We start from the raw sequence: 22,002 nt of genomic DNA, 5'->3' as shown, positions 1-22,002 counted from the left end.
TAAAAAAGGCAAAGTTATGTGAACATACCTTGTCGTCATGCTTTTCTTCATCTTCTTTCTCCTTTTCTTCTTCCTTCTCTTCATCTCTTTTTTCTTCTTCCTTCTCTTCATCTGGCTGATGTTTCCCCATTTTGGCAGTATCATCCTCCAAATGTAGGGATCTCACATCACCTCCAGAGCAGCTAGCTTTGTCAGACATTGGATTTTTGGGGCTTTGGCTAATTCTTGGTTTAAGCATGCTTGGATCAAAATTGGGAATTAATTGGGAAAGCTGACTCAGGAAATGCTCCCTCTCAGCCTCTACCAATTGTTTTGTCCTAGCCTCCATCCTTAAGGCCTCTTCCCTTGCCTTAGCCTCCATCTTTTTAGTCTCTTCTTGAAGGAGAACTCTTAAACTGTCCTTCAAACGGTCGTCAAAGCTCACCCTCTGTGGTTTGGGCAAATTGAAATATTGCCTTGGGGAAACACCAGCACCAACTCCCCTCAGTCTGCCTGGATGCTCGGGGCCCAAAGCCATGGTCAGCACATCATTGCTGCCATCTACTCTGACTTTGCCTTCCGAGACTTGTTTCTGCAATTCATCCTAAAAAAAGATAAACAAAAAAACACACGACGGTTATTTATGTACAAACGACGTATTATATAATTTCACACGACGCAATAACGTATAAACCGACGTTATTATAACTTATCACGACGGTAGTTATACCGACGTGGTTATTTATTTAAAACGACGAAATGAATAAACAACCGACGTCTTATGCTATAATTAAAGATAACAGAGTAGTGATTCCTATTTAGACCGTTAACGACGTTTTTAAAAAATTTTCGACGTGGTAATATCATTCACACGACGCGAAAATGAACCACCGACGTCTTATGCTGTAATTACAGAAAACATAGTAGTGATTCCTATTTAGACCTTTAACGACGTTTTTAAAAACTTTTCGATGTGGTAATATCATTCACACGACGAAAAATATAACATACGACGTAATAAGAATAATTCACAGTTTAATAAAAATTTAAAACAGAGTGATAGTAGGCTTACAATTAATTTTGCTTTCTCTGCCACCTTTGGATCAGGGATGTTACCATGTTTGTCCTGTCTAGCTCTCTTCCATAAGGTAGATCGATCAATTTCTACCCCAGGCATGGTTTCCTCCAATTGATCCTCCAATCCAGCATATCCTTTTCGAGACAATCGATGATTGTACTCGAGTTTCTCCCTAATCTGTGCATGTTGAGAATGCACAGACTCAAAATCTTTGGATAGCCTTGAAGCTACAAAGGCATCCCATTGTGCTTTCTCTATGAATTTATATGTTTCAGGGGGTTGGCTTAATTTCTCCCTGTCATTGGTGTATGGAAGGATATAATGCCTCGTTAGTGTAGACTTGAAATCCTTCCATTTCTTGGAAGCAGAAGCTAAAACAGAGGTCTTGCCCCCTTGGCCTACGACAAAAGCCATGTCAACTGCTTCCCAAATCTGCTCCTTTATATCCTTGGGGATTTGGGACCATTTCTTGTCCACAAGTGGGATCCTGGAGCGTGCCAACACACCAATATACGACTGCATCTCAATATGTGCTTGGCCAACACCTTTCCCCCTTTTATTGTACTCAACAATTGGCCTCAGTTTCTGAAGCTTTCTCTTCACAACACGAGGCATTGTGCTCATACCTCGACCAGTCTTTGAATCATCTGAGATTGTTGTCTGGCTGGTTTGTTCTGTCTCAGCAGATGATGAAGCAAACTTCATCTTCTTCGAAGACTTCATCTCCTTCGAAGACTTATCTTGAGGAGCTACCATTCCAAGCTTCTTGGAGCCAGAATCCTTAGTTTGTTGTTGAGAAACCATTTTAACAGACAAAACTGCAAGTGAAAATATTTCAGGAAAACATTAAGAACACAAACGACGGTATTAAAAAAATACGACGTATGATATGATTTTAGACGACGCAATGAAATAATCTCAGACGTAATAAATGTTTAAAACCATTATTTATATAACGTCGTGGTATATATGTTCACACGACGTCAATAGTAATACACCGTCGTGGTAAACTATTATTTATATTTTATCGTCTATATTAGATACCAACCCTAGTTTCTTTTTCTTTATATTTTATCAAATAAGGGAAAAACAAAAACCATTGTTCAGCGAAATCAAACCTGCAATTAAACAAGCATATAAAAAAAGACTATTATTTTAAAAACAACTTTGTCAATTTTCAGACGACGCTAGAACAACTGACGAACCGTCGTGGTCTACCGTCGTCTTATTTAGTTGATGTAGTTGTCTTCAAAGTTGGAAACTTTCTCTCTTTGTCTGTATATTTTATCAAACTTGGAAAGAAGTAAAATGATTTTGGCCAGAAAAAAGGTAAAAAGATTTTTCAAACAAAAAACGTATGAGCATGCAAAACAGTAACCAAAATAGTGAAAATGAAAGCTTACCTTTTGCGTGCAATGAAAGCAAGAGGAAGATGATCGATGTTTAAGTTCAGAGACGACGAAGAAGACGAGAGGAAGACGATGAGAAACTCTGACAATGCTCTGACAAGGAAAAAAGACGAAAATGTTTCTCTGGGAGATTGAAATTTTTAATCGGGTTTGGAAACAGTGCATGTGTAAGTCGAAAAGTTGCTTACATATAAAACCATTTCAAAAAAATAATACGGCGGTTACATTTAACTACGTCGTTTTTAACTAAAACGACGCAATATTTTTCATTCGACGTGGAATCATTTCATTTAACGTCGTTAGGTTTAATATAACCGACGTGGATTTTAATTTTTAAATTATGAATAGAATTTTTTTTCCCGTGACCTTTCAGTTTATTTTTCAATTACAGTGCGTTATAAATAGAGTTTTTTTTCCGGAGGAAATTTAAAACGAAGGAAATTAATATTCTGCAATATGTAAAGTTTCTTTTTTGGATGACAGATTTAAATAAAATAAGAATATAAAAACAACAAATGTGTAAGTCAAGTAGACGAAAAGTTGCTTACATATAAAACCATTTCAAAAAAATAATATGGCGGTTACATATAACTACGACGTATAAATTACAAAATACGACGGTACATTTAACTTCGGACGTGGTAAATAAATACGACAGTAGTTTGTAGGTACCGTCGTAGTAAACTCAAAAATTAAAGTACATAAGTAATAACTCGCGTCATGGTATATTATTTAACACGTCGTTTTTATTAATTTACCGACGTGGATTTCTGTAATATACGTCGATCATACCGACGTTGATTTTACAATTTAAACGGCGGTTTGTTTGTAAGGACCGCCGTTGGTTTTAAAAATTTATTCTATAAATTTGTCGCTTTCATTCATTTTCGGTTTACATTTAAGGTTCCAAGTTCTTCCTCTCTCAGTCTCTCATGTCTCAAAGATAATAATTTGGATGTTTTCTCAAAGAGAAATTGAGCTTACTCGCATCAAATATATGTCCACAAGAAGAAGCTTGTCAACTAGCCTTCTCACTTCCTTGATCAAGCCTGATAGGACACTTAGTGCTTCTGAATACTCCTTGCTTTCCATCAAAAGAGATGCAAGCCTGGCCTCCACTCGCTGTCGAAGGAAAGTTCGCTTCTCAGGGAAATCTGAAGATCAGATGTGCCTGATCCTCTGCTTGATTTTCTTGCCTAAGAAGATCCGTCGGATTTATTGTGATAGCCTCTTCCTTTATCCGTAGAGCTTCAGAAGAAGAAGATGGGTTTCAAGAATGCGATAAAGAATAGAAATGGCTTCAGATGGCCTCTAAAGCATGAGCAATTGAATCAGTAGTTTCTGGGAGATATGATGAAGACATTGTCAATGCTTTGAACTACACAAGTCCTGCAGAAAGATATGTTAAAGAAACTGAAACAACGGCGGTTTTCTGTTCTACCGTCGTCTTTTCTCGTCGTCTATATTAAGTTACGATGGCGGTAGATTTATAATTACCGACGTAGATTATTTTGTTAAACGTCGTTAAGTGTACTACAACCGACGTGGATTTTAATTTTAAATTATAAATGGAGTTTTTTTTCCCGTATTCTTTCAGTTTTAGTTTTCAATTCCAAAGCGTGATAAATAGATTTTTCTTTCCCGAGGAAATTTAAAATGAGGGAAATTAATGTTCTAGAATTTGTAAACTAACACGACGCAATATTTGCAAATCTGTGTCATCTGTTAAGATTATGATGTGGAACAGAGTTCCATCTGGTAAGATTTCGTAACCCTTGGGATCTCAGACAAAACTGATTATGTCGGCGGTGTTCTATATAAACCGTCGTGGTTATTTCAATTCTTGTCATTAAGTAGATCTACCGACGTAGGATAAGAAAATCAAAGAAAAAAATTGTTAACAAAAATTCTTATTAAGACGACCGTTAAAATTAAAGGTACGACGTATAAAATGAATAAATACGACGATAAATTTTATTGTACGATTTAAAGATAACGTAGTAGAACTATACGAGAATGACGTCGATATATTTATATTTTCCGTCGTTGTAAATTAATTTAATACGGCGATATTTTGTATTTTAAAGCCGTGGATTTGTTTGTAATTATACGGCGTCTTATACGAAAACCTCGTCGTGTTATTTTATGAGTAAAAACGGCAGTTTTTATTGAAATCGTCGTCTTTACTTTCTACGTCGGTCGATTCATAACTTCTGCCGTTCTTTGTTGGCATTGATTTTACACTGAGGAAATCTGTTTCAAATAGACGTCGGTTGTTTAATTATGTACGTCGTTGTTTTTGAACAGCCATTTGAAACTCCATTTTTTAGTTGTCTAAGGTTGTATTACACGACGGTGTTTTTAGAACCGTCGTCTTTTTATAAACCACGACGGTTTTCACTTAGACCGTCGTTGTTTTCTGGTCGTCTTTTTCACTTTTTGTAGTAGTGAAAGGTATAAAATGTCAAGAACTAACTCAAAATATTGGGTGAATAACATGATAAATCATGTGTAAAAATGAACCCAACAAACCTATAAACTTGTTTGAAATTAATTTAAAAACATATTAAAACTTTATTAGAACTAAAACATAGCACTAGAAAAAAGAAAAAGAAAAACAAGCTGGGCGTGTCTGGGGAGGGGAGGGATCGGTTGAGTTGGGGAAGATCCTATTGTGTTAGAAAGTAAATATATTTTAGATAGGAAAGAAATCTGTAATATCCAATCCTTACCTTAAATGGTATTCCTAGATAGTAAGATTTCTTATTGTACAAGAAATACTCGTATATATATATATATTATTAATAAAATATCATTCAAGCCAAATATCTTTTTCTACATGGCATCAGAGCAGGCTTTGAAAACCTAGCTCCTTTTTTTCTCTCTCGTCTCTCACACATGGGTGACGACAGTTCCTCTACAAAGGGCGGCAGTGACGCTGTTGACCCTCTTTTTCTCAACGATTCAGACCACCCCAGATTAGTTCTTTGTTCAAAGAAACTCAATGGTGACAACTACAACATTTGGTCTCGATCAATAGGCATCTTTTTCAGTGCCAAAAATTAATTGGATTCATAGATGGATCCATCAAGAAACCAAAGGCAGATAAGAAGCCTCTTGATTCTGCAGCATGGCAGCAGTGTAATGACATGATGGTGTCGTGGCTTTTGACTTCCCTGGAACCCGATGTGGCTGATAGAGTCATCTACTTATCCACCGCTCACGAAATTTGGGAGGACCTTCGCGAGCTCAAAACAATGTCCCTCGTCTATTTCAAATCAATCTCGAGATCGCCTCTCTCACCCAAGGGCAACTTTCGATTGCTACATACTACACCAAATTAAAGGGCTTTTGGGACGAGTTAGCATATTTCAGTGAGGCCGCGTCTTGCACATGTGGCTCACATAACGAAACTAATAAGCTTATGCTATTTCTTATGGGATTAACCGAATCCTACAGTGCAATCCATGGCCAGATTTTGTTGATACAACCTCTCCCGAAGGCTCTACAAGCATATTCCTTCATCTCATAGGAAGAGAAACAGCGAGAACTTGGCTCCACCCGTCTTCTAGATTCGCATACTGCAGCCATGGCCGTTCTTAACGACTCTCACCCATATCCATAAGGAGATCGGCATCCACTTCACTGCACCTATTGCAACTATGATAATCATACTCGAGATACCTGCTATCAACTTCATGGGTACCCACCTTACATCATCAATTGCCTCCCCACACCTCTTCTTCACAAAAAAAAAAAAACAAAAACAAAAACAAAAAAACAAAAAGAAACCCATTTTGATTTTCTCTACAACAAAGCACCATCTTACCACCATATGAAAGTTTTTGGTTGCCTTGCCTATGCCACTTCAGTTCACCCAAGCTCTTAATTTGCTCATCGGGCCTACAAATCAGTCTTTATCGACTACCCACTTAGACAAAAAGCTTACACACTCTACGACCTTGAAACCCATAAAATCTTCACTAGTCGCGACGTTCTCTTCCATGAAGACAAATTCCCTTTTTTCACTCATGACACACCAGCACCTACACGTAACACCGGACTTATTCCCTTTATTGCCCTCTACCGGCCCAAACTTCCCCGACCTATTCCATTCGTGTTGAAGTATAACCCTTCGAGCTGAAGGTCTTGGCGCCAAAGCTGGTTCTAATTTGAATGTTTTGCTTATTTCAGTTTTTTTTATTAGTTTTGTTTAAAATCTTCAGGTTGTAATATGAGCCCTTAGATCATAGTCCAAGTGGCCTCTTATCTAGCCTAAGATTTATTCTGTTAGATTATGACAAGTGGCTTCATCTCATAGGATGATAGCATCAATGGCTAGGATTAGATCTATGTGCAAATAATATGTTAAGAGAAGAATCTCTCTTCTCTCTCCTCTAACGGTTATATTGCTCACTATAATGAAAGCTCTGCAGCAGCTCATTTTTTGAAATATAGAAGTCGTTTCAGCTCAACATCTTCTTCTTCTCCATTCTCCAATAAATCTAAAACCTCCAGAAAACTAAATCATCAAAACCACAAACCCTAATATGGCCTCAGAGCCAGGTTGGATTGCTTAAAAACTGGGAGTGAATCTGTGAAAAGAGTATTAGACTTGATTCAAGCTATTTTTTGAGCTACTCTTGAAGTTTGAAGCTGTAATCATCTGAATCCAGTGCCTAATATGGCAGGATCAGGAACAGTTGAGCTTCGCACACCGATTTTCAATGGAGAAAATTATGAATTCTAGAGTATTAGGATGAAAACCATTCTGAAATCCCATGGATTGTGGGATCTAGTCGAAAATGGGCTCACTGAGTCAGACTTGAAGAAGGAGAAAGAGGATGCTTCCATTTCTGAAAAGTCTCCAACGGCTCAAACTCTAATGAGAGATGCTCGAGCACTTGGATTGATTCAAAGTGCTGTCTCAGATAAGCTCTTTCCCAGAATCGTGAATGAGGAGACCTCAAAGGGTGCTTGGGATATTCTGAAGCTGGAGTTCAGAGGTGACAAACAAGTAAGAAATGTTAAATTGCAAGGTTTGCGTAGAGAATTTGAATATGCTCGCATGAAAGATAGTGAGTCTCTATCTGTATATCTTATTAGGCTGTTTGATATGATGAATCAAATGAAAAGTTATGGAGAGGAATTATCCAGAGAGAGGGTTGTGCAGAAACTGTTGTTTAGTCTGCCGAAATCCTATGATCCTATTTGTTCTGTGATTGAGCATTCCAAGGATCTAGAAACTCTGGAAGTGCAAGAGGTGGTTGCCTCCTTGAAGAGCTTTGAGCTCAGATTGGATCGCCATACTGAAAATTCTACAGAAAGGGCCTTTGCTAGCCTGAATATTGAGGAGAAGAATCCTAAGAGTGGCAGTTTTTCTGGAGACCAAAAATCTCAGAAAAACTGGAAGTCAAGTGATGGTAACAAAATAGCCTGTAAACATTGTGATAAGCTGCATTATGGCAAGTGCTGGTTTGAAGGCAAACCTAAATGCCATGGATGTGGAAAATTTGGGCATATGATCTGAGAGTGCAATGGAAATAAAAATGCAAATAAGGTGAACTATGCAAATTAGGTGGAGGAAACAGGTACTTTGTTCTATATGTGCAATGCTGCAACAGGTGTGAAAAAGAATCACTCATGGTATATTGATAGTGGTTGTAGTAACCACATGACAGGAGATGAGGGACTCTTAGTGAATATTCAAAGGAATTTGACTTCTAAAGTCAAGATGGGGACTGGAGAGGTAGTTCCAGTGGCAGGAAAAGGAACTCTTGTGATAAAAATCAAGCTGGGGAAGAAGCACATTCAAGGAGTAATGCTTGTACCTGGTCTGGAAGAAAATCTACTCAGTGTTGGGCAAATGATGGAGCATGGTTATTATCTTGTGTTTGGAGGGAATATGGTGAATGTTTATGATGATCAGTCACTACGAAATCTGATTGTGAGGGTTCAAATGACCAATAACAGATGTTTTCCACTTACAATGATGCCTGCAAGTGAGTTGGCTTTAAGAGCAAGTGTTTCTCACTGCCTGTAGACATGGCACAAGAGGTTAGGACACTTAAATGAGAGAAGCATAAAACTGCTTGAGAATCAGGGCATGGTTCATGGCCTACCTCATTTGGAGTAAGTCTCAGTGGTTTGTGAAGGCTGCATGCTAGGAAAGCAACACAGAGATTCCTTCCCCTTGGAGTCTACTTGGAGAGCAACATACCCTTTGGAATTGGTTCACACAGATATCTGTGGACCAATGAAAACAGACTCAATCTCTGGAAATAAATACTTCCTGCTATTCACTGATGACTGCACTAGAATGTCATGGGTGTACTTTATTAGAAACAAGTCAAGTGCATTTGAGTGTTTTAGAAAATTCAAAGCCATGACTGAGCTGCAAAGTGGATATAAGATAAAAGGCTTGAGAAGTGACATGGGTGGGGAGTTTCTGTCAAGTGAATTTAACAGTTTCTGTGCAGAGGTTGGCATTCAAAGGCAGTTAACAATGGCATACTCCCCTAAGCAAAATGGAGTAGCCGAGAGGAAGAATAGAACAGTAGTTGAAATGGCAAAGTCCATGCTGCATGAAAAGAGTATCCCCTATGAATTTTGGGCAGAGGTTGTAAATACTGCAGTTTATCTATTAAATAGATGTCCTACTAAGTCTCTAAACAAAGTAACACCTTTTGAAGCCTACACTGGGAGAAAATGAGGAATTGCACACTTAAAGATTTTTGGATCACCTTGTCATGTGCTAATTCCTTCAGCATTAAGGCACAAGCTTGAGGAAAACAGTCATAAGTGTATTCTTGTAGGCTATGGACTGTGTGAAAAAGGCTACATGCTATTTGATCCAAGCACTAGGAAGATAATTCTGTCTAGAGATGTGCAGTTTGATGAGGATGGTTTATGGAAGTGGGATAATGCACAAGAGGGAGAAATAACAGTTCTTATGCCTGCTGAAAATCAGAACTGTGAACCAAGTCTAGACTTGGACACACCACTGCAAATGGATGCAGGAACCACAGTGCAAGATGAACCAAGTCAAGACTTGGACATATCAACTCAAATGGTTGAAAACACTATCCTGCAAAATGGGAGAATAAGTGGAAGCTCACAAGCCATTGACCACACACCAAAGAAATGGAGAAGTGTAAATGAAATCATGGCTCAGTGCAACATTTGCATTGTTGAACCTGAAAGTTTTGAAGAAGTAAACCTTGATGAGTCATGGAGAAATGCAATGAAGGCTGAACTGGAAATGATTGAGAAAAATAACACATGGACACTAGTGGACAGACCATTTGGTAAACCAATCATTGGCGTCAAATGGGTCTACAAGACGAAACTAAACCTAGATGGATCTGTGCAGAAGAACAAGGCCAGATTAGTGGGAAAAGGCTACTCACAGAAACCTGGAATAGACTACAATGAAACATTTGCTCCTGTAGCAAGGTTGGACACCATTAGGACCTTGATTGCTCTTGCTGCACAGAAGGAATGGAATTTGTACCAATTGGATGTAAAGTCTGCATTTCTAAATGGAGTGTTAAAAGAAGAAGTTTATGTGGAGCAGCCACAAGGGTTTGTTAAAGACAATGAAGAAATCAGGGTGTACAAGCTGAACAAGGCTTGGTATGGACTAAAACAGGCTCCAAGAGCCTGGTATGATGAGATAGATTCGTATTTCAACAGGGCAGGATTCAAGAAAAGTTCTAGTGAGGCAACACTTTATGTCAAAACAAGTGACACTTCAGGTATCCTTATTGTTTCACTCTATGTGGATGATTATCTATACTGGAAGCTGTCCAGAGTTACTTGAAAAGTTCAAGATTGATATGATACAACATTATGAAATGACTGACCTTGGCCTACTCTACCACTTTCTTGGCATGGGAGTAGTGCAAAAGGATAAATACATCTTTCTTCATTAAAAGAAATATGCATTGAAGGTGATAGAGAAGTTTGGTTTGAAGGATTGTAAATCTGTGACAACTCCACTAGTTGCAAATGAAAGGCTGTGCAAGGAAGATGGTAGTGAGGCAGCAAATGAGAGTGAATATAGACAGATTGTAGGCAGCCTGCTGTATCTGACAGCTACAAGACCAGACATCATGTTTGCCTCAAGTCTGCTTGCTAGATTTATGCATAATCCTACTAGAAAGCACATGGGAACAGCCAAGAGAGTATTGAGATACATCCTGGGCACACTGAATTTTGGAATTGAGTTCATAAAAGGGAAGTCAGCTACTTTGATAGGGTACTGTGACAGTGACTGGGCAGGAAGTGAAGATGATAGAAGAAGTACCTCAGGCTATGCATTTACACTAGGATCTGGTATGTTCTCATGGGCATCCATTAAGCAAAATACAGTAGCCTTGTCTACTGCAGAGGCAGAATACGTTAGTGCTGCTGAAGCAACATCACAGGCTAAGTGGCTAAGGTTTGTTCTTGAAGATTTTGGAGAAGAGCAAGTGGAAGGTACACCAATCTTGTGTGATAACACCTCTGCTATTGCAATGGCTAAGAATCCAGTTTTCCACCAGAAAACTAGACATATTAGCCGAAAGTTTCATTTCATCCGAGAAGCTATACAAGCAAAGGAGATTGACCTAATCTACTGCAAGTCAGAGGATCAAATTGCAAACATTCTAACTAAGGCACTGTTCAAGGATCGGTTTGTGTATCTCAGAAATCTACTTGGTGTGAAATCACTCAAAGGGTTAGAAGGGAGTGTTGAAGTATAACCCTTCGAGCTGAAGGTCTTGGCGCCAAAGCTGGTTCTAATTTGAATGTTTTGCTTATTTCAGTTTTTTTTATTAGTTTTGTTTAAAATTTTCAGGTTGTAATATGAGCCCTTAGATCATAGTCCAAGTGGCCTCTTATCTAGCCTAGGATTTATTCTGTTAGATTATGACAAGTGGCTTCATCTCATAGGATGATAGCATCAATGGCTAGGATTAGATCTATGTGCAAATAATCTGTTAAGAGAAGAATCTCTCTTTTCTTTCCTCTAACGGTTATATTGCTCACTGTAATGAAAGCTCTGCAGCAGCTCATTTTTTGAAATATAGAAGTCGTTTCAGCTCAACATCTTCTTCTTCTCCATTCTCCAATAAATCTAAAACCTCCAGAAAACTAAATCATCAAAACCACAAACCCTAATAATTCGGCCCCCAACACCGACCCTTTTTCTTTCTCTGTCCTCTATCCGACACAAGGCCCAACACCGCATCGCCTCTTGACATCCCCATTCCCATGGACCCACCTTCTCCCGACAGAATGCAGGCCCTGCCCCACGATGACTTAGCCCCAGCCTAGCCGTCACATAAACCATCTTAGCCCACCCATACCTCTTTCCGTATCAAACAACCCTCCACATGCTTCAAGGATTTTGTTTACTTGTAGATGATTCTGCCCCCACATCATTCCTAGTCTTCACCGACCGATCCACCACTAGATACTCGTTTTCACATCTGTAATTTTCTCTCTTACCATCGGAACTCACACAAGCATCTTTCTTTTGTTAACTCCATTAGTCGAAGTGTGAGGCCTTCTTCTTGTACAGAAGATAACAGTGATCCTCGCTGCTGCGAGACTATGGACTCCGAACTTGCTGCTCTTGCTGCTAATCACACTTGGACACTTACTGCTTTGCCCCCCGGCAAATTTCCCATTGACTGTAAGTGGGTGTATAAGATCAAACATCGTGCTAATGGTTCCGTCGAAGCCTAAAGCTTGCCTCGTTGCCAAAAGATTCACTCCCACATAGGGCCTTGATGATCATAATGGTTCTATCATGAAACTTTTTCTCCCACTACTAAGATGATCACAGTCCGTTGTCTCTTAGTTGTTGCTGCCAGTCAGTATTGGCTTATCCATCAACTCGATGTCCATAATGGTTTCTCCATGGTGATTTACATGAGGAAATCTATATGTCTCCTCCTCTTGGTCTTCAGCGACAGGAGAAGAATCTAGTGTGTTGCATCTACAAATCTCTTTATGGACTCAAACAGGCCTCTTGACAATGGTTTGCCAAGTTTACTAAAGTCATTCTTGTTGCTGGTTTTATTCAGTCAAAAGCCGATTATTCTCTCTTCACCTGCAAAGATGGCAAGTCTTTTACAGCTTTGTTAATTTATGTTAATGATATTCTAATTACAGAAAATGATATTGTTGCAGTTAATTCTCTCAAAAGTTTCTTACACACACATTTCCGCACCAATGACTTAGGTGATTTGAAATATTTTTTAGGTATTGACGTCTTCCAATCCAAGAAAGACATTTATGTTCCACAAAGAAAGTATGCACTAGAAATACTTAAGGATTATAGGTTCTTGGGTGCTCAACCAATTGATTTTCCAATGGAGGAAGCCAAGCTTTCTGACAAAGGTGAACTACTCAAAGATCCCGAAAAATACAGAAGATTGGTGGGACGATTGCTTTATCTAACTATTACTCGGCTGGACATCACCTATTTCGTACATGTCCTGAGTCGTTTCATGTACCAGCCGCGACTATGTGAAGTCCTGTATTTTAAATATATGTATATAAATATTTTAGGAAATTAAATGTTTTGTTATCTATTTAGGTTTATAAGTTAAATTATGTTTAATTGATTATATATTTCTATTTGTTATAAGTGTATATATGTAGTTATCTTGCCATATAGTGTGTATATATAGTTGTTACTTTTATAATAATAATTAAGAATAATATTATTATAATAATACTTATTTGTTTGATACATAATTGGATTTGTAAGGGATGCCACGTATAAGGCGGTATTTACATCAAATCCTACCCACATGTACCACCCTAGTTTCTTCACAAGTGTCTAACTAGATGACTAAACCTTTGTTTAAAGCATGAGCTGTTGGCATCAAGGGAAAATTGGATAATCTTGGAGTCAAGCATATCACCAGCCTCACATTCCACCAATCAAAAGCCATTAATTGCCGCCTCTTTAATGGTTCTTTTGAAACACACATATTAGATAGTCTTGTGAAGTAGTGTAATGCTACAATAACTTAGATATAGCATGCACTCCATGCAAAGTGATAGTTCTTTTAAAGAAAGAGATAGAGAGGTAATAAAATTCTTGGAGGAGATATATGGTTTAGCTTGTGTTTTCTTAAATTTTGAGCTAGTTTTGGAATCGAGGTAGGAGTTTTTTGGGGGCCTTTTATGGGAATTGATTTAATTAAATTTCATGAGCATTATATTATGCATGGTATTACAATTTGGTTGACGTTCCTTGTATTGGATGTTTACGTATTCTTAACTATTTGAACAATGTTGACATAATTATATATACATTGGTGGTGTTTTAAATGGTTATATTGTTGTGAAGGATATGTGAAAGCATAATTATATCATGTCATCGAAATTGGCTGGAATTGTTGGGTTGAGAAAATAATGATGGAAAAAGAGAATGGAATTGATCTTTTGTGTAGTTGAGTCTAACTTTTGGCAAGTACCAGATCTCAGGGATCCTACAGTGCACATAGTTTTTATTTGGTGATACGGGACTGGCGACAGGGAATTAGACAAAATGACTAACAAAAGGGGATTTATAGGATGATTGAGATGAGGGTTAGTTCATATAAATGGGCATTCGGGACCAAGTGGTATAAGCATGGTATGGGACGTGCAGGTATGCTTGTCTAGTTATATGAATTAATGGGATTAGATGAAGATTGTTCATGCATTAATTTTATTAATGTGATATTTGGCTGTGTGATTGTATGTCACTTAATTTAGTTATATCAATTTACTGTGAAAAGGTTTATGTCCCTACTGAGTTGTGGTTTCGCTCACCCCCTAACAAATTTTGCAGGTACTGAACCTGAAATCTATTGTGATTATTTTGGCATATCTATAGAGTGTATTGTGTACATAGCTTGTGGATGAATAATGAGCTACTCTTTTAGTGAACTCTTGAGTAGTTCTAACTTGTAAAATAATGTAAAAATGATAAGATTTCAGATGTTGTCGTTTTCACTGAATATTTTATGTGAAATATTTATTTTATTTTATTTATTTAAATGTTTCTTCACATTTTAGTTATTTTTTATTATTAAATGATATAATTAAGGTGTGAATCACGTCTTAACCCAAGGTTACGTAAATTCGTGGGTTAGGGCGTGACAGACTACCTCACATGAATGCTACTCTCCAGGTTGTTCGGTGTCTCAACTTTAATTCAGGTCAAGGTTTGCCTTTTCAGTAGGACAATAAGTTAGATTTAATTGTTTATTGTGATTCAGATTGGGCTGGTTGTCCTCTAACCCGTCGTTCAACTAGCGGATATTATGTATTCTTGGGTAATTCATTAATTTCTTGGCGAACAAAGCCACAGAAGACAGTTTCATTATCCGCAGCTAAAGTTGAATATAGGACAATGGCTAGCACCTGTTGTAAGGTTACTTGGTTACGTTTTTTGTTGCAAGATTTACACTTGCCATCTTCATGAGCATCCCGTATGTATTGTGAAATCAAGTAGCACTACATATAGCGGCAAACCCAGTCTTTCGTGAGAGAACACGACATATGAAGATGGGTTGCCATTTTATTCGGGACAAAATACTTGATGGTATTGTTTCTACATTGCATGTGACTCTTCACAACAACTAGCTGATACATTTACAAAACCATTAGGCAAGGAGAAGTTTTCAGTTATTTTATGCAAATTGGACGTTGTTGACATTTACTCTTCAACTTAAAAGGGACTATTAAAAGTAAAAATATTTTAGATAGGAAAGAAATCTGTAATTGATTCATATCCATTCCTTACCTTAGATGGTATTCCTAGATAGTAGGATTTCTTATTGTACAAGGAATACTCGTGTATGTATATTCCTGTGTTATTAATAAAATATCATTCAAGCCAAATATCTTTTTCTACATATTAGGAGATGGTCGAGAGTGAGGGATTGTTCTTGAGAGAGAGAGAGAGAGAGAGAGAGAGAGAGAGAGGTGGGTGGATTAGAGTTCATACGTGGCTGTGGCTTGGGGCTTTTGGGTGTGGGTGGGGAAAGTAGGTTGGGAGAAAGGGAGAAGAGAGGGGGTGTTGCAATTGAGATCCTTTGCTTTTATTTTTTATTTTTTAAAATTAAATTCAAATTTTTATAAAATTTTTATTATTATCTTAGCAGTAGTTTAACGGATTAATTACATTGACTAACAATACTAAATGCATGGATCAAATTTACCAAATTGAAAACATAGACACTAAATTTATCAATAAACTAAAATATAGAGACCATTTTAGCATTTAAGCCTTATAATTAATTGGTTTCAAATTTTAATATATAAATTTGGTTTTTGTTTAACTACAGCAGTCATAATTTATTATCAAAATAAAAATAAATAAAGACATTACATATTGATGTATGTTACACACATACTTGCTTGGGGTGCATTTGGTGTTTATGTCAAAGTGGTCTTGTGATGTTGTGCTTGTGAATAAAGAGGAGACATTGAGGGCATTTTGGGTACATGTGATCTAAACTCCTTGGACATATTCGCAATCCGATTCGAGCACTGTTAAAAATTTGGACAGCTTACACTTGTTTCCAAACTCAAACGGAACTTTATAAAAGCAGTTAACCATCTTATACGCGTTTCTGCTGCGAGATGTAAACTGAAGTAAGCAGGGTTTATACTTCAAACAAACTTAACGGTCAGGCGGAGTCTTTATCCGCCAAAATTATCACAAAGCTCTGCCAAATATTGTCAAATGTACAAGCTTCTCAAAACCGGCCATGACAATCTCTATCCTGTCCTCAGAATCCACTTCCAAAACCCAGAATTTCTCATACCAATTTCGCAATTTCACAGCCTCAGCGAAACCCTAGCTCCCAATCCAAAGCTGGACTTCATAGTGAATGAAGTTAAGGAGCTTCAATCGTCAAAAGACTCAAAACCCACATACAAGATCACCCAATTGGCTTCAGACACCGATGACCCGTCCGATCGGGGAAGCCTGACGAATGTGGAGGATTGTACGGTGCAGATTTCGCATCCGTGGCGGGAATGGGTGGAGCTGATGGAGTGCTTGTTGAAAAGAGGCTACTTTGAAGGAGACGAAAACCCGTTTCGGAATGCTGAACTGGGTTCAAAGGAATCGAATCGTATACGAACAGCATGCCTGAATTTTGCTCGGGACCGTTGTAGTCTTATAAGGTAATGATGATGTTTTGGTTTTGAGGAGAGTATGAATTAAAAAGTTCTTTTCTTTTCCTTTTTGAGGTTGTGAATTTAATAAACGATATGCATTTGAATATAAAGCATGGGATGAAATGTTTTTTCTATTTGGGTATTTCAATTGTTATGCAACCTCAGCAGCAGATTTCGTGGTTGGAGTTAGAAATAACATTAGCTTGTTTTGTTTTATCATTACCATCAATTTTCCACGTGCTTGCATTTTCATATCACTGCTGTATGCGTGTGTGTGTTTGCTCTTTTGTTATCTTGTTTCTGTAACCTGGAAGCAGGTTGATATGAGATTTTTCCCAATGCACTGAAGTTCTCATTGCTTTGGTCTCATGAAAGCTAATTGCACATGAGCTCACCTTATCTGGATACCATATATTCATATCCGCCGTATCGAGATAGATTTAGAACCAAGGGTTGTTTGTGGAGAATCCAGTCTTTGGTTTTCAGGAGGGCATATGTTATTTACTGATTTTGCTTTGAAACCTGATAATTTTATTCTAGACCTTAGTTCATTAAATTCCCTTTGTGGCCAGGCTATTGTCAAGGAAAGATATCCGGACCATTGCAGGATGTGGATGCCCGAGCTTAGATAGGAAAGTTGTCAACTCGGGAAAGCGTCTAAGGGCACATGTGGGCATTAATGAAGGAGATGTACGTGCTTAGTCTCTGAGTGTTTTCAGCCCTCTTCCATTTATTAATGAATTCTCTCGTTCTCAAAATCTTAAGTACTACTTTAGAAATTAAAAAAGTATTTAGCATCCAATTAACGTTTCAGTAGAAAAAAAGCTTGAGATATAATCGTCATATCTAATAAGAACAGGCATTTTAGTAGGTCTGCAGCTCCTGCAATTTGAGAGGAGAATGTGAGAGAGCATATGTGAAGGCACGTGAAGATGAAGGTGGGCGTACTGTGGATGTCATGCGTTTCTTGTTAACGTATGGGCTTGATCCCATTACTGGTACAGTGGAGAACAAGCCATGTCTAAACCAAATGGTCAAAGAATCAGTGAGAAGGCTACTGAAAGAGATGGTAGATTACAGCAATGAGAACCTTGACTCCAATCTCCCAAAGTCTACAAGTACAACCATGAAAAGGGTTGCATCAATGCCAAACCATTCAATTTCACAAGAAAAATTGCAGATAAATGTTCCAATGAAGCAAGGCGACTGGCTTTGCCCCAAGTAATTTGACAGCTGATCTTCTTGTTTATGATTATTGAATCTTGATAAGTTGTTTTACCCTTCTTAGTATTCCGTTTGGCAGATGCAACTTCCTAAACTTCGCCAGAAATATCAAGTGCCTACGTTGTGATGAACTTTCTGAAGAAAGACTGGCAAAACTAAGGGAGGATCAGGATCATCTTCCATTGAAGAAGGGCGACTGGATATGTGACAAGTAATGGCTGCTATGATCTTAACTTTCTTCCACATGTGGTTCCATTTCTTATTGAGACATCGTATTTTCTTTACAGATGCAATTTCTTAAACTTTGCGAAGAATGGTAGATGCTTACAATGCAAAGAGAAGCCTCCAAAGCGGCATATAAATCCTGGAGAGTGGGAATGCGACTCGTGAGTTTTTCTGAATCAAGTGATTCCAGATTTATACTTTACTTGTATATGACTAAATATCCGTTTTTGGTGCAGTTGCAATTATATTAACTTTAGGAGAAACATGGTGTGCTTAAAATGTGATCATAAAAGACCTAAGGCAGCACATTCTTCAGAGGCTTCTGCTGAACCTGTACGTGAAGATGGAGGCTACCCTAATAATAACAGTTTGAGTTTTGTCGGAGGTGACTCTGACGTTAATGATCAATCATATGCGGGGCAATGTAGGCAAAGTCAAGATAGAGGTGTCGGCATGTGGAGATTTGTGGATGAAGGAGATGACGACCGTAGTCACTCAAAGTCATGGAATGAGGCTTCTAGATTTGTAGATTTCCCCATTGCAGGAGGTAAGACCGAGCTGTCTCAGAATCCGCAGAAGAGGGACAAATGGAAATTGAAGATGTTAGAGAGGAGCAAAGGCGGCATGAGGGATATGGCAAACGATGATGGATCTAGGTCTGCCAGTATTCCAAGAAGCTTAGAGCTTTCTGATTGCACAGATGATGAAGAGATGTCTGACTGGTTTGGGGATGGAAAGCTAGAAACAGCTAGTGCTCTATCTGAACCTAAGAAATACGATTTTTGAATTGAAATCTTTTTTTAGGTGCGGATTTGTATCAATTTGATTTTGAACACAGGCCATATAAGCTTTTTGAATTCAAATAATCTACATAACCTTTGAGGAAGATAAATTACCACACAACACTATCAACTTTCCTGATACATAAGATTGAATTTTAACAGTCTTATTATTACAGAGGGTGAGTTACACACACAGAGTACAGTTTGGTGAGGTGGTATTTTTCACAGCTCAAAGTGATTGACCAAAGCTTTGCCATCCAATCCTTTCTTGAAGAACCTTTGCATGAACTCTGAAAACGTGAACTCTCGGTAAAGTGGCGGTTTCTCGGGCGAGACCAGCTCTGGCAATGGACCATAGGTGCCCTCTCTATTGCTTGGATTGAAAAACACTGCAGTTGACACCCGTGGCTCGCGGTTTGAGTTTGCCAACACCCGATGATCTACACTCTTGTATTCCCCGTTGGACATAATCTGCAAATCAATCAACCCCAAAGTATTTAATTTTAAAGATTAAAAGTAAAAATAAAACGACCGCTCCCGTTAGATTATTGCTTGTATTTTACACTTACCTGAAGTAAATCTCCAACGTTGATAACAAGAGCGCCTGGGACGGGTTTCACGTCCACCCAACCCTCACCGTGCTTAACCTGCAACCCACCCATGTGGTCCTGAAGCAGCAAGGTCAACACTCCCGGGTCAGAATGAGATGTAAGCCCCACCGTCAGATCAGGCTGGGGGCAGTACGGGTAGTAATGGCCCACCATCACCCTCCCTCCCAGACACGTCATCTCCTTCAACCTCCCCGCGCTCAATCCCAACCCTTCACTCACCAACTCCATCAGCGCCTCTCCCAGCCGTAGGATCTCCCCGTCCCACCCAACAATCTCGTCCCGACAAATCTCCGGCACTTCTTCAGGAACCGCCGGAATGGGTCCCAGCCTTACTTGAAGCGTGTCCCTCCAGCTGGCGGCTTTTGAGCTGTACAGGTCGACGTTGGACAGATAAGATACGCCCGTGCCCATCTCTCTGCTGTAGACCGGCGCTTTGACCTCCGTCGGCTGCTCGTGGAAGGCCTTGATGCTGGCAATCGTACGGTCCAGAACCGCAGACGGGATGCCGTGGTTGGTGATCTGGAAGAAACCGAATGTTCGGCAGGCGCGGCTGATTTGTTGGACGATGGATGAGCGGCGATGGGTGTGAAGATCGGAGAGGTCGATGGTGGGGATCGGTTGTTGCTGGGTTTGGGGTTTAGTATGGGGTCGGAGGTCGGGTAGTGTTTCGGGCGGGTGGATAAAGAAACGGGGGATGGAGGTGAGGCCGGAGTCAACGAGGCCTTTGACTCCGAGCTTGGATTGATCGAATTGCTTGACTTGTTGAGCTCTATCATAATCCTGTTGGCCGATCACGGTGGTGTTGGCCGCCATGGTTTTGTGGGTCGGGTAGGGTGCCTGTGTTTCAGTTGTCATCTCTTCTTGTAAGAATTTAAGCAAGGAAGTAGAAGTAGATAGTAGATACGATACACGTGGTCGTGATTAGAACCAGTAATTCAATAATAGCAGGAACGAAAGTTCAAATGGCACGGCATTGACCAATAAACACTCCATATTTCTTCCTTTCCTTGCTCAACACATGATCAGCAAAAGTTGAGTGGAGTGGAAGCAATAATTCTAGGCAAAACGACACTTGTATTAGTGTGGTTAAAAACAAATTAGGAATTTCTTGAGAAGTGTCCTCAAATTGTTTGGAATCCTCAAATACAAATTAGGGATTTCTTTTGGGCCTTTTAGGGTTTAATTAAAAATTCTCATATGTGCGTAAAAGTTAATCGATTGAAGGAGCTGATTACACAACCAAAACGATGAAGAGCACAGGAGAAGACCGTGGAAGCTTGAACAAACCAGCTTAGAAAGAGCTTGATTATTTAACTTGTTTCAATTTGATATAAGAGCTTTCAATGGTTAAAGTGTTTGTTGCTTTCAATACTTTGTTTTTTCAATTGTCTGCGTGTGTTATTTATGGAGAAATCCCTGATTTGTATCCTTTTGTACTGGGTTGAGTTTGTCTCTTAGTGGGATAGTTGGTGGGAAAGTAAAGGCTTTAGGAAGTAAATGGTTTTTTTTTTTTGTTGGAATAGGAAGTAAAGACAGTGGTCCCGTGCATGTTTTCACTACTAAAGGCTTTAGAAGCATAGTGTCCCTATTTATTTGCATAAAGTATTCAATATGCATGCTTTGCATTTTTGTTCTTATTTGGTTATGCCAAAATTTTCCATATAACGTTCCAGATGCCTTTTTTGATGAGGTTTTTAATTATCAGTCACAGTTGACCCAAGAATATGTAGAACAAGTGCCTAATATAGGAACTATAGAGGTTCCTGTAGAGCTGGCTGGGAATGTCATCAATGAAGAGGGTAATGAAGAAGAAGAGAGTGCTGAAGAAGACACTAATATTGATGCTAGGAGAAGAAGATTAGAATTTGAAAATAGTGCTGATGAATCAGACAAGGAGATTTATGAGAGTGACAATGATGCTGCCCTAGATGACAACAACGAATTTGATGTAGATCTTCAGTCCAACTTTGGGAGGGTAAAAAATACTTATCTCCCTAAAGATTTTATGGCTGCTGCTTGTGAAGAATACAGTGATAAAAACTTTGAGAAATGATTTAACTCTCTAATTACTCTTCAGATGAGGAAGGTGAAAGAAGGAGAAAATTTTCAGAGTTTTGTAAGTCTGATTTGGATAACCTTAACTTTGAGAATGGAATGTTATTTGGAAGCAAGGAAGACTTGAAAAAAAACTGTGAAAAATTATGTAGTGCAAGGCAATTATCGTATTAAATTTGTGAAAAATGATAAAAGGAGGATAACTGCACAATGTTTAGGGTATAATTTGTCTGATAGTCAATGTGCAAGAGCTAAGAACAAGGTCAATGAGATAATATAAGGGACTTATAAGGAGCAATACTCAAGGTTGCGAGAGTATTGTGATGAGGTCATAGCAATTAATGTTGGAAGCACAATGAAGATAAGAGCGGAGCCTCCTCCACATTTTTAGAAGCTTTATATATGCCTCGATGCATGCAAAAAGGGTTTTCTTGTTGGTTGTAGACCCATCATTGGAG

At 38.7% G+C, this 22,002-nt stretch overlaps 3 protein-coding genes across 3 annotated transcripts; 2 read left to right on the top strand and 1 right to left on the bottom strand.

Moving 5' to 3' along the window:
• LOC109947213 lies at window positions 7,226–8,509 on the top strand. The gene is made up of 2 exons (XM_020557057.1): window positions 7,226–7,889; window positions 8,091–8,509. Exons 1-2 carry the CDS (start codon window positions 7,226–7,228, stop codon window positions 8,507–8,509), a joined length of 1,083 nt encoding a protein of 360 aa, XP_020412646.1.
• Window positions 16,086–18,984, top strand: LOC18789796. The gene is made up of 6 exons (XM_007222824.2): window positions 16,086–16,653; window positions 17,220–17,337; window positions 17,519–17,868; window positions 17,951–18,082; window positions 18,159–18,257; window positions 18,333–18,984. Exons 1-6 carry the CDS (start codon window positions 16,208–16,210, stop codon window positions 18,880–18,882), a joined length of 1,695 nt encoding a protein of 564 aa, XP_007222886.1. The 5' UTR covers window positions 16,086–16,207; the 3' UTR covers window positions 18,883–18,984.
• Window positions 18,941–20,512, bottom strand: LOC18792335 (1-aminocyclopropane-1-carboxylate oxidase homolog 1). Its single transcript, XM_007223292.2, has 2 exons — window positions 19,448–20,512; window positions 18,941–19,349 (listed from the first exon to the last, which is right to left on the bottom strand). Exons 1-2 carry the CDS (start codon window positions 20,342–20,344, stop codon window positions 19,101–19,103), a joined length of 1,146 nt encoding a protein of 381 aa, XP_007223354.2. The 5' UTR covers window positions 20,345–20,512; the 3' UTR covers window positions 18,941–19,100.

The sequence above is a fragment of the Prunus persica genome, chromosome G1 (assembly GCF_000346465.2).
Source record: "Prunus persica cultivar Lovell chromosome G1, Prunus_persica_NCBIv2, whole genome shotgun sequence".
Taxonomy (NCBI): Eukaryota; Viridiplantae; Streptophyta; class Magnoliopsida; order Rosales; family Rosaceae; genus Prunus; species Prunus persica.
This window is presented reverse-complemented; position numbering and strand designations above follow the sequence as displayed.